This window comes from Plutella xylostella, chromosome 29 (genome assembly GCF_932276165.1).
Source record: "Plutella xylostella chromosome 29, ilPluXylo3.1, whole genome shotgun sequence".
In the NCBI taxonomy this organism is placed as follows: domain Eukaryota; kingdom Metazoa; phylum Arthropoda; class Insecta; order Lepidoptera; family Plutellidae; genus Plutella; species Plutella xylostella.
Genome location: NC_064009.1, coordinates 7,696,744 through 7,709,589, shown reverse-complemented (window position 1 = coordinate 7,709,589; position 12,846 = coordinate 7,696,744). Strand labels below are relative to the sequence as shown.

The window sequence follows — 12,846 nt, the reverse complement described above, 5'->3', positions numbered from 1 at the left end:
ATCTTATCTTCTTTTATAGCTACATTTTTATGTACACTTAGGTGGCTCTTATTCTCACACTGCCACGCATCACGCTAGATATCACTTTTCGACGTATCTACTCGCGTACTAACGGGACTGCTGACTGTAATGCAACATCACATAGTGCTCATTCTGAGTTACACATTGAAGTCAATCCGTGGTTGGTGTCTTCCTGAAAATCACGCCATCTATTTTGTCCTGTTTGTTTAAGTTAGAAAAGCCCTCATTGTTAAGTATATTCTATTCTATATTTCTAGCAACATTTAACTGTCACGTTTGACATTTTATGTCATAGTTCGCCAAACCATGACTGAAAGACGTCAAACGCAGTTTACGGAAAATATAGATAATCAGAAATACGTTATTTACATTGGTTTTGGTGCTGCTTCGCTTTGTATACTATATGTTTACAGGTAATATTTTTTATCTCTGTATTATAAAAGCCTACAGACCTCAGCCAGTCCATAACCTAGATTCCTCTGTTCCAGATTTCACCTAGCCACTATCGTCCTCAGCTATGGGTTGGGATGTTTGGCTTGCTATTTCGGACTGAAATCATCTTTTCTACACACGTACCTGGACAAATTAAAGAGTAGTTTTGTCAAAAAAAGCTTAGAAGCCGATCTAGATGATGTACTTAGTAAGGTTAGTAAACCTATTGTTTACAACAGATAAACCATAATTAACTTGTGTGACTGGTCAATAGCACTTAGCAAGTTCATTGAATCATTATTTAAGACTGCATCAATCATAATCCAGTGATTAATTAGAGTTTATTACAGTATTATTGCTATGAAATGAAACTCCTAGAACTGGTTTTTAATTGCAGCATAAAGTGATGCAAGTTGGCACATTTTGACTTTTACATGTTGCTAGGAAAACTTTAATAATTTTAAAGCTTATAACATTTTTATTACTTAAGAATTTATTTAGAAATGTCTATTTGTGCACAATTATGGGCTGATTGATGATGTTGATTTAGAAAACATTATATCTAATGGCGAAAACAACCTACTGTATATGTAATTTCAGGGTTGCTTAACATGTGGATCTAAAGACTGCCTCCGTCACGATGGTGGAGCGCAGGCCGAGCCCTGGGTTGGGCTTCAAGTTCATAAACAGCTGGATCAAGCCATAGAAGAAGTAAGTAGCTTGAGTTAATTACCAGAAATATCTGTTTAATGTAAATAATTTGATCTATGTGGTACAGACAGAACTAAGTACATCAATAACAATAATGGTATAACAAGGCTTCTAAAAGTACGACAAGTAGTAAGATAACTGGGTATAAGCCGTTATCTTTAGTCACTTTAGTTAAGACTTAAATAGAATTGAATGTAATAATGGTAGTTTCCCTAGTCAACATCTAATGGACATAAAATATGTACAACCAAATCACCATCAAGCACCAATGATAGAGTATTTTGATAAACAAATACACTTCAGAAGATTCTGGACTACTTTGTTTATTTGATAATTTAGGTCTTATCAAATACTTTCTTTTTCTGATAACAAACTGATAAGGTTATGTAAACATTCCTTTAAGAAGTTCTTCTCTCCTTTATTACTTTACAAAAGTATTTATAACTTTACACATCCTAATTACATTATATCCAACATGACAGGCTTATTAGCCCATGATGAAAATAACATCTGCCTATTTACATTCCCTTCCAGTAAATTAATAATAAAAATGATGTGAAGTAATATCAGTAAAAGAGAGTCTCCTGTAGGCAAATATACTCATCCTAAAGTGCTAATAGGATGGCCTATTTAAATCTGTTATTAGTTTTCATACATAGAAACACACCAATCATTTTAATATTTACTATTTATGTCATAAACCAATTATTTATTTCATAAACCAATTATTTATTTCATATATATATTGTTTCAGTTTTACAATACAATATTAGAACAGTTCATTTGTACGTGGTACAGCAAGATCTCTCCCCAGCCATTTTTTGTGGATGAACTACGTCAACAGCTGAGGTATGCGTCGGCTTGCCTTCTCCGACGCGCTGTTAAGGTGAATAATTCATTATCGTTCTCTAGCTACGTGTTATTTAAGTGGCTCTTTATACCTAGCATGGGGAGCAAGACACGCACGACAAGACGTAAAGGTTTTTTTCGACTTCTCTTGTGCCCGCGTGGTCTAAGAAGAATAAAAGAGGCTGTTTTTAACAGCATGCGGATTTGATCACGCACGCGGGATTTCCCGCATGCGTTCATACAAATATTCATTGTAACACGTGGAATAAGCACGTGAGACGCGGGATGGCGTGCAAGTCAAAATCTAACCAAAAAATATACCAACAACCTTACCTACTAACATTATCAATGTAATATAAATAGGGCATTTGTTCTTCAAAAAAGAGCAATAAGGACCATGATGCGAATGTCCCAGCGTCAATCTTGTAAGGAAGTATTTATTAAACTGAGCATTCTAACAGTGCCATGCTTATATATTCTGGTGGTCACTTCCCATCTTGTAAAATATCTACGACGATTAGAATCTGAATCAGAGAGACAAACTCGATTACAGACAAGAAGAAAGGATCTCAAATCTGATTTCTGCCCAAATCTTGACATAGCGAAGCATTCACCAAAGTATCAAGCTCTCCATTTGTACAATCACCTGCCTATAGAATATAAAGAGTTGACTGCTCATAAACCATTCAGTAAAAAACTAAAATTGTACCTGTTGAAGAAATGTTACTACTCAGTTGAGGAATTTATAAATGACAAAATTGATAATTAATTTAGCAGTATTTTTTTTTTTAATCTTATAAAATTAGTTTTCCTATAATGAATATTTTTGCTTGTAAGTATATAATAATATTGTTGTGCATGTTATTGTTATGTTAATCATAGATATTTATGTTATTTTTATTGTTAAATTCAAATGCAATAAGTTAATTGTTTACTGAATAAAGAACTGAACTGAACTGAACTATCATAATATCTATAATCGCCTTCCCCAGATAAACTACTCCCAATTCATAACGGAGCGTTTGCTCCCGTGTGCACTGCGGCACTACACGCTATGCGCAGACTTACCCGAGCACGCGTCGCTATTGGACGGCAAGCTCGCCATACACCCGGCGGCGGCCAATAGGAACGCAGAGCTCAAATACTTACGCTGCGTGACCAATGGGATCATGCCGTATCTGTTAAGAAGCAGTGAGGTGCAGAATCCGTAAGTTTGAATTTTATCTTTATAATAGTGTTAAAATTAAAAACTTTTTCATTGATGAGTCGGTTGAACTAAAATAGTATAAGTACCAATATAAGTATTTAGGTAGTTAAGTGAATAACTTTATAAAATATTTTCATTTATTTTTAATTCAATTATCTGGGGGCACACTTGCATTTGGATTTAATATTCAAATGCCACAAATATTGTAGCTTTCTGTTTTATTATTTTCTTCTAATATTATGTTGCCAATAATAATAAGTCAGTAGGCACTTAATTCTAACTAGGCGTAGTGGCGCTTGCCGCTGTTAGTTTGTAACTAGCGTAGTTTTTTATCTGTATACTTTAAGTTTGTTTCTATATGTGGGAATCTGTTAATGGCCTGTCTAATATTATATTAAATAGCTATTTTAAGTTATTATAAATAAGAACATGCTGTTGATTCTCCATGAAAAATAATAAATAAATAAAAAAAAAACAGGTCTATCCAATGCCGTGACTATCACATTCAATTATAGTAACTTATTTTACCTCCTTTTATTTCTGACCATGACCAATTAATTTATTACATTATTTATATTTCAATTACCGCACCAATCCCAAAATGCCAATGAACCATCTTATGTTCAAAACAAATACAAAGGTCTTGTTGTTATAGACATGCATAATTTTATTAGGTAGGTACCTACATAACCTTTGCGTGTAATAATATGATATAATACTAACAAATCAAGCCTCATTATTTTGAATCTATTTCCAGGGTAGTGTCAGTGTTAATAAGGGAGATATTCGCGGGCTGGACCCTGCTTCTACTGACGGATGTTCTGGCGGACCCGTACATTCTGAACACACTGGTCATTCTGGCCACCGGAGACGAGACTATGGCACAATTGCCAACCACGCCGAATTATAGGGTATGTACGACAGAATTAAATACTTATAATGCATGACTGACAGATACACTTATTTTATTTTTGTAATATTATTATTATTATTACCATGTATGGCGGATGGTGCATAGTTTTCATTACTATAACGCCCGTGAATAAAGAAACGATATTAAATGAAAAACATAAAGTAGGACAGATTTTTGACTGACCTACAACTGAGGGAGGCCTTTGCCCAGCAGTGGGAAACCAAGCAGCGAGACACCCATACCATAACCCCTTCCCCCATTTCATTGCGTTTCTTTATTCACTCACGTTATAAGTATACATCTGCACCTACTAACCCTATATTTTCTTCGCACCACCTATTCCAATAAATAACCCAGTTTTCTCCACCCCAGGTGGAATTCCTCGAGACATTCGTCCGTCAGAACGACTCGGTCTACACGCAGAGGAGCAAACTCCTCAGAATGGAGCTGGACTTCGTGCTCAACGACCAGGACTACTTCTACGCGTTCATGCAGTTCATGAAGACTACTAGCCAGATACATCTGCTGCAGTTTTATAAAGATATCAGTGAGTACGGATATTGGGTTGGTTTGTTAAGGGCGTTACTAAAGCTGACAAACGCCGAAGAATAATAATTTTAAATTGGATTTACCGAACCGAAAACTGCACATTCTGAGAACATTCAATGTATGTATGAATAGAAGTTTCAACGGTCTATGTATATGTCGCAGGCATCTGGTTTAATCTCCTGTTTGATTGAACCGCTAGCCCGTTCATTGGATGACGTTATTCAGTTGTATGACTAGGCCGAACGTTGATTGTACAAGCGTCACAAAACGTCCAACTAGTTAGCTGACTTAAAATCAGTCAGGTGGTGAATAAAACCAATATGGCGTCTAACAGCTAACAGCTGACACAAAAAGCACTATATTGTTAGTTTTTTGCAAATGAATTATCTTTAAAGTGCGTTATTTGTGTTAAAATAGTGTGACAACATGGATTTACCTATTATTACACCGCCTGCGGATAGTTTCAAAGAAAAAAATGTGCTGAATGTGAATGACGAAATGTGGATAATTATGAACAACAATATCAAGGTACGTTTATTGTTATTGTTTAGTTAATTTGTGAGATGAGAGCTTTGTAACATAGTCTTTTTGTTGACTCTTGTCTGGTCATGTTTATCCTAACCAGACATTACAAAGTTGCTATACTATATCCCATTTAACGACTTCGCTGAATAACGTTCAGTCAAGACGTTGGACGTTACAGTCAACCACTTGACGAGTTGTTCTTTAGTCATTCAACTGAGTAGCGTCATCCAATGAACGGGCTAGCGGTTCAATCAAACAGGAGATTAAACCAGATGCCTGCGACATATACAGGTAGAAATGGTGTAAAGAGGTTACAGGCTCATTCTGAACACTTTTGGAAAATTGAGAAAACAAGCCCCCTATACTTACTTATAAGAAAGAGTTTCTATGGATAAGCGAATAAAAATCGTAGTTGAACATAGCAATTGATTGATGAACACTCTTCAATTTAAGTTTCCCCTTGAACCCTTTTACCACGGAGTTCTAAAAAGGAGTATCGATCAACTTTCATATCGCAATTTCCGTATGAATAAATAATGATTTGCCGCGTGCCGATCCAAACAAGCTCCAACCAAGGGCATGCCATTGATTTTACTTTCATTGTAACGCCTAATGAGTGCAAGTCGACCAATTATGAAAGAATCAGTTTGTTTTTTGTACACTGTATTGAATTTACCCATAGTTTGTTTGGATCATAACAGAATTGCATACATAGTTACATAGAAATATTTACTAAGAGCGGACAAAGAGCTAAAGAAATTATCAGAGATTGTCTCCTATTCAAAACTATAAGCCACTCATCACTTATACATACATAGTGTAATACATGCCTTCTAATTTGTCTCATACTTGCTACAATGCTGATAATGCGCTGAACACACATTCTTTACAAATAGGCATATTAATTTGCATAACAAAACAACTTAGACGTCATAGTCAGAGTTATTGCAACTCAATATATTTTTTGTTTACAGAAGCATTCCAAATTAAGCTACTGAATCCTGAAATGAAGCCGAACGAAGAAGTGGCTCTTGTGAATGAGGCTTGGGACATCTACGTCACTTATTTTGACCCAGGTTTGTATGTTTATGAGTAATACTTAATTGTAACACGTAGCTATAAATAAATACATGATCCAAAACCAATAGTTATGTGTATATTGAAACAGTTGTTTGCCGAAACCTACATGTGCAGCATGTTATATCTAAGCCCGAAACTGAAATCAGAATTTGAAATTTCGCGAAAAAAAAATATCGTTTTCCATAGAAACTTTGTTGGTCACGTGACTTTTTACTATGGAAAATTTTTTTTTTTTCGCGAATTTCCAAATTCTGATTTCCTGTATAACTTATTTTCCAGCGAGTCCAAGCCACGTGCGCCTTCCTCAAGATATCTGCCAACAAACCTGCTTATTACTCCGATCCGGGGCCTCCGTGCGAGAGCTAAGGACGAGCAAGGTAATTTGCATGCTATCATAAATTAAGCCAAGGCATAACTGCCTGTGTTAGGATCTACAGGGTGTTCAAAAGGTGGTATAGTAAGCCAAAAGGGGGTGATACTTGTGTAAGGGGCATTCTTGTGCTCTGCAACTTAAAATTTCTGAAAAAAAACTTTTGCAACCCCCTGTAGTCTGTAAGATCTCTCGTATAACGTTTAGAATATGACCTCATTAAAAGTATTACTTGAGACACCCTGAGTTGTCTCATGTACAGTGCCACAAACTTATCCGGTGGCAGCTCACATAAATGTATAATATTTCTTAATTCTATAAGATTTTAAGTTTGCTCGTATTGTTAATTCTCTCTTGCGGTGTTAATAAACTAATCAAATCTTTTACAATATACAATTCATTAGTAAGTTATGAGATATGGATCAATTTAGTTCGCTCTCACCGGAACAGATAAGTTTGTCGCACTATAAGTGTTTCTTGTCTAGATCTGTCTTGGCTATTTGGTGACCCCAGCGCGATATTGACTAGACATGACTAGCACTTAGTAATAATTTTGTATTAACTATCTAAAAAATATTTACGGTTAATGATATGAAGTATTTTATTCTATTCCAAGGCTCTATACGAGGCGGCGCGACACACGCAGGCAGCGCTAGAAAAGATCATGTTGCCGAGATTCCTAAGAACCTCCGAGGTTAGTGCAGACATTAATGTACAGTCAGCAGAAGAGACACCCCTACCAGAAACACTCTAATATTAAGATCCACTAAAAGTGAAAGTAAAATTCTACCGCGTACCTAGATATAAAAGACACATATGAATTGACGTATATACCTTTTCAGTTTTACAGTATTTGGATGGGGTCGAGAATACCTACAGGCTACCAGAAACAAGCGACGAAAAAGTGAGTTTAGTGCTTCGCTAATGAAATATTTTCGATTTTCTTCTCATATATAATATTATTGTAATGAAATCTTCCTAACCTATTTCCAGGCCACAAGAAAAGCTAATGCTTCAAGCGATAAAGCTAGGCAACAAGCTACGCGGCGCGCTTAGACCTCAAGTATTAGACGGTCAAGTTCTAGACAATGAACTAACTGATGGTGACAGTATGGACAACATAGATATATTGAAGTATTTAGACACGATAGCGTCGGAGGAATCCGTGTGTGATACGGACTTGAGCACGTTCAAAGTCGTGCTGACTAATGTTGAGACTAGATTGGTGAGTGTGAATTTTGGTTTTCTATGTTAATGTCTATAGATTCTCTATAACCTTTAACCACGTAATGAAATAAAAATTCGATAAAAAATTCAGTCCTCCTATTTAGTCTCTCTGAGCTTGGCCATATGCTAATTGGTTGCTAGAGATTTTGTTACCTTATCATGAGCATAAACATTTTTTTTCAACAACATTCAAACAAAGCGTCTTACCACGAAATTAAGACATGTAAAACAGGTGTTCGGCGCTGTCAAATACCTTATGCGTATCTATCAAATAACAATTTCGTTAAACTTAGTTTCAACGTTTTTGTCCGTCACACAGTAAGCATTGACACTTGCCTTAGTTATAGCTTTATAATTTATATATTATCTGTGCCATAACCAACCTCTCTCCCCTTAGCAAACCCCCCCGCGCCGCGGCCCAATCCGCCTCTTCACCATCACCGTGGCCTCGACCCGCGGCGCCCTCTGGAGCGTGTGTCGCAGCGAGCTCGACTTCCACCTGCTGCGCTCCAAGCTGAGGGAGTTCCACGGAGCGAGCGCCGCGCCGCAGCTGCCCAGCCCGCAGTCTGTTCTTGTTTACTTATTCAACACTTAGTTTAGTATACACAGAGCGCCTGTCTCAGCTATTGACACCCGTTCAACACTATTTAGACACCCGTTCAACACTATTTAGACACCCGTCCATACAAATTTAGACACCCGTTCAACACTATTTAGACACCCGTCTATACAAATTTAGACACCCGTTCAACGCTATTTAGACACCCGTTCAACACTATTTAGACACCCGTTCAACACTAGACCATGACGGTGGGTCGTCTGGGGGCGGCGCTCTCTGGAGCGTGTGTCGCAGCGAGCTCGACTTCCACCTGCTGCGCTCCAAGCTGAGGGAGTTCCACGGAGCGAGCGCCGCGCCGCAGCTGCCCAGCCCGCAGTCTGTGCTTGTTTACTTATTCAACACTTAGTTTAGTATACACAGAGCGCCTGTCTCAGCTATTGACACCCGTTCAACACTATTTAGACACCCGTTCAACACTAGACCATGACGGTGGGTCGTCTGGGGGCGGCGCTCTCTGGAGCGTGTGTCGCAGCGAGCTCGACTTCCACCTGCTGCGCTCCAAGCTGAGGGAGTTCCACGGAGCGAGCGCCGCGCCGCAGCTGCCCAGCCCGCAGTCTGTGCTTGTTTATTTAATACTTTATTGCATATATAAGTGTAAAAAAGGTGGACTTTCTACCAGCCAACCTACGGGAAAATCAGTAGAAAGATGTAAAAAAGAAGTCGGTCAGACCTATCCGCAGCTTCTGAACCACGTAACTTGGCCAGAGCCTATAACACACTGATTAGATAAGGGCCACGTCCACGACGCGACGCCAGCGGGTACGGCGGCGGCCACAGACTAAATACTAGTATGTAATTCGCCCCCGTAGAGTAACCAATACTTGTGCGTGCCGCCGCTTCTCCCGCTGGCGTCGTGGACGCGACCTAAACCATGGCCATTATCCTACGAGGTTTATTTATTTCTTAAATTAGGAGCAGCTAACACATAGCAGTTAATTTTACATTAATATAAGGAGGTTGATTCCCAAACTCTAGATTACCTACCAATAATTCGACAACGCAAATAACCACTCAATAAAAAATATTATTTCCTTTTTTACAGAGACAACAGCCCTCTAGAAACGCTACGCTACAAATATGAAGACTTCCTGCAACGGTTACTGCAAGAGAGCTTGCTTCAAACCAGCGAATTACTGCACTTATTCCTGACAGTCGAAGGGGATTTCTCATTAGCAGTTCAAGCTTCAAGTATGGCCGCCAATAATACGGATTTAACTAACATCTACCAGTCGGTCACGCATAAACTGAGGAAAGAAAAGGGGCAGCATTTGGAAGGATTTCTGAAGAGTTATCTACTGTCTGCTGATATGGAAAGGTTTCAGACGCTGTAAGTAATAATCTACTTATGTAATCAAAATTGAAATTTATACGATGTTCACTAGTGGAAGTTGTAGTAGCTATTTTAAAAAAGTGCTACCATCCCGTATTTTAGATGTTAGTAGAATTATAGATGGCGCTAGTAGTACTATTATAGGAGAGTCAGGCCATCTATGAAATATTTTTATTTGGTTCCATGATTTTTTCAAAATTGTGGTCGTAATTATATTTATCTAAACTTCCTTCTCAGTCATCAGATTTTTTTCTGATTCATAATCCTTTTTCCAACACCCCCAGAAAGCCGGGCACAACTCACATAGAAGAAGCAATAGAAGTGGACGAGGACCCGTACATCTGTCCCGCTCCGACCCTCGCCCACCCTTCACGCCAGAGCGGGACGAGAGATCTTCACTCGGGATGTTTCGAGAACAACTTCGGTGTAGAACCGGTCGTGTGTCAGACGTATGGGGAGAAAATGATTGAAGGCCCGACTCAGTGCTGCTTGTATTTGTGTAAGTTTTTTTAATGTATTTTTTTGATAAAGACAGGTTTATTCTAGTCATAATGGAGTATTCCATAATGACTAAAATAAGGCTGCGCTAACCTTGCGTAAATGTAAAATGTATAAAATGTATACAGTTCTATAGAGAGTTTTTAACTGACCTGATATCGATAAACGGGTTCGTTATTGATGTAGATAAACCTCTATATCGCTATTCGCCGTAAATACGGCGCAGTGATTGGTGTAAAAAGCATAAAACGAGTTTATCGACGTCGATGACAAAACCCTTCTTGCTTGCCATTTTCATCAAACCTTCAAACCTTCATTTCATAATATTATTGGAAATCAAGTACTTTTATCATAAAAACAAAACCTATTACTTTCCAGTGCTAAAAATAATCAAAGCGCGCACCGTCATCACTGGCCTCATCGGAAGCATCCTCTCACTAGCGCGGGGGCTGACGGACGCGGCGTGCACCCGCGCGCTGGACGCCGCGCTGCGGGGACTGCTGGGCGAGCGCACGCTGGCGCACCTCATACGACTGGGACACGGTGAGTCATGTAACTTAACCAATACTACGGTAAGTAAGTACATCGACCCTCAAACGTCACGTCTGCAAGAAGAGTGACAGTTTTTACACAGTTCGAGTTGTCGCGGCGAGTAGTAGACAAATGGCTCGATAGAGTCGCCATCTACCGGTTCAGTCGCTGCTCTAGTTCCTCCCCATACAAATTAACTTAGCGTATCACTCTGAGCAGTCAATGACTGAAGATTTATCTAGGGTTCACCACGGTGACAATCCCTGCATCAACTCCGTGTTTGTCGCGGTGGTACGCAAAGAAGCAGACGTCATCCGACCATTCGATATCAACGTAAACATTGAAACACTTATGTTTTCTTATGTTTTCGATTGAGTTATGTTATCTTTACTTTATGAATTGCCGCCCTATCTGTTTCGTCTCTAACGATTCCATTTCCATTCCATCCCCAGGCCTGATCTTCGGCAACAAATCGTCCGTCCCTCGCCTGTGCCCGCTAGAACAACGGGAGCGAGCGAGACAACAGCTCATGAGGAGTATACCGTCCTCACTCACAACGGTGATGGGGCCGGGCCTGCCCGCCGCCGTACATACGGCCTTTGAGATTATTCAGAGGCCGCAGTTGAATAAGCAGGTGGGCTGGTGGCTGCTTGTGATCGTTGCTTATGCATCTGTAGAACAGTCAGGTTCATGCATGCAGTTATCCGCCGCAATTTAGTATCCGGATAGCACGGATCATTAAAAACTGTATCCGGATAATTTGGACATCCGGTTTTAATGCCCTAGAAGATATACACTTTTGTGCCTAAAAAACGTTAATGTTCTAAAGGTGGTTTGTTAATTTATAAATAAAAGGTACCTATAAAAGCATATACCTACCTATATAAGCTTCTCCATAAAACCACTCAGCCGCTACAGGCTAGCATAATATCTAGAAGATACCTACAGGATGGGTCGTCGGAAGGCTCTACTGTTTGTTAGTTTATTCGACAAAAGAGTAGCGTTCGTAGAAAGATGAATAACGAATAATGTTTCAGTCGAAATGACAATAAGAGTAATAGTAACGAGTAAGAATAGTACTTATTCACTATTATAAAAAGATATTTGTTTTTTTGCAGTTGGTGTACAATTTACTGGACTTGTGTTTAATAGAACTATTCCCCGAATTGAATACATCTGAGAAGAGCCCAACACAGGAACCAAAGAGTTGAGATCTAATGAGAATTTCTTGAATATAGTGATAATTTATCCCATCTTTTAGTACGTAATCAATAAGATTTACTGTAAATTTATGAAGTGATAATAGTCCGCTCGAAGTTTTGTAACATTTTTTGCTAGTTCATCGAGTTTATAAATGAAATTGTAAATATATTTAATGTAAAATTCAATATTTGAAGATATTTTTATAAACCTACTTATGAGTACTTATCTTACGGACGGTAAAGGAGTTAAAGTTGTGAAATATTTTAAAGCCATTACCTACTATAAACATCGAAATAAATTATTTTAATTTTTATTGTTATGTTTTATTGAATGATGTTCTAATTCTCAATAAATAGTTAGAAAGAAACTTTGTAGTCCGCGGCAGTCAGTGACTTGGTGGTGACTTGACAACTAATCTGACTGGATTATCGTCATATGGAAGTAATAAGTACTTACGTAAGTACTCATAACATACTTCCATGATTATCCTTTCACCACACTGACAAACTCTGGTCCAGCTCAAGTGCTTGTCACCGACCCTGGATCTGGACCAGGGTTTGTCACCAACACGCCGGAGTAGAAGGACGAGATTCAATGATTAGTCAATGGGCGAGATTACATAAGCAGGAAATGGCTAGTGGCAAGTTGTATTGTATAGAATACCGACAAAATTTAAATTACAACCATTTGAATTTGCAATGCAGCATGCAAAAACAAAACGGCGCATTTTCGTTCAGAAATCTAACTTTAATCCGACCATACAAAGCGAACTTGTGCACCG

The 12,846-nt window shown here is 38.5% G+C and overlaps 1 protein-coding gene across 1 annotated transcript; it reads left to right on the top strand.

Moving 5' to 3' along the window:
* The first annotated feature begins 310 nt into the window (after window positions 1-310).
* On the top strand, window positions 311-12,378 carry LOC105385777 (sorting nexin-14). Its single transcript, XM_048631772.1, has 19 exons — window positions 311-434; window positions 495-666; window positions 1,054-1,164; window positions 1,919-2,050; window positions 3,006-3,220; window positions 3,978-4,131; window positions 4,506-4,680; window positions 6,182-6,283; window positions 6,567-6,664; window positions 7,274-7,351; window positions 7,500-7,561; window positions 7,651-7,882; window positions 8,282-8,468; window positions 8,774-9,056; window positions 9,546-9,830; window positions 10,118-10,332; window positions 10,710-10,874; window positions 11,315-11,496; window positions 11,981-12,378. The coding sequence occupies exons 1-19, from the start codon at window positions 328-330 to the stop codon at window positions 12,071-12,073; spliced, it is 3,048 nt and encodes a 1,015-aa protein (XP_048487729.1). The 5' UTR covers window positions 311-327; the 3' UTR covers window positions 12,074-12,378.
* Window positions 12,379-12,846: the final 468 nt, after the last annotated feature.

Bases quoted from the DNA above. Each gene is read 5' to 3' on its own strand.
- LOC105385777 (XM_048631772.1), top strand. From the start codon at position 328: ATGACTGAAAGACGTCAAACGCAGTTTACGGAAAATATAGATAATCAG. The intron at 435-494 runs GTAATATTTTTT...TCCATAACCTAG, and splicing joins TGTATACTATATGTTTACAG to ATTCCTCTGTTCCAGATTTC. The intron at 1,165-1,918 runs GTAAGTAGCTTG...ATATTGTTTCAG, and splicing joins TGGATCAAGCCATAGAAGAA to TTTTACAATACAATATTAGA.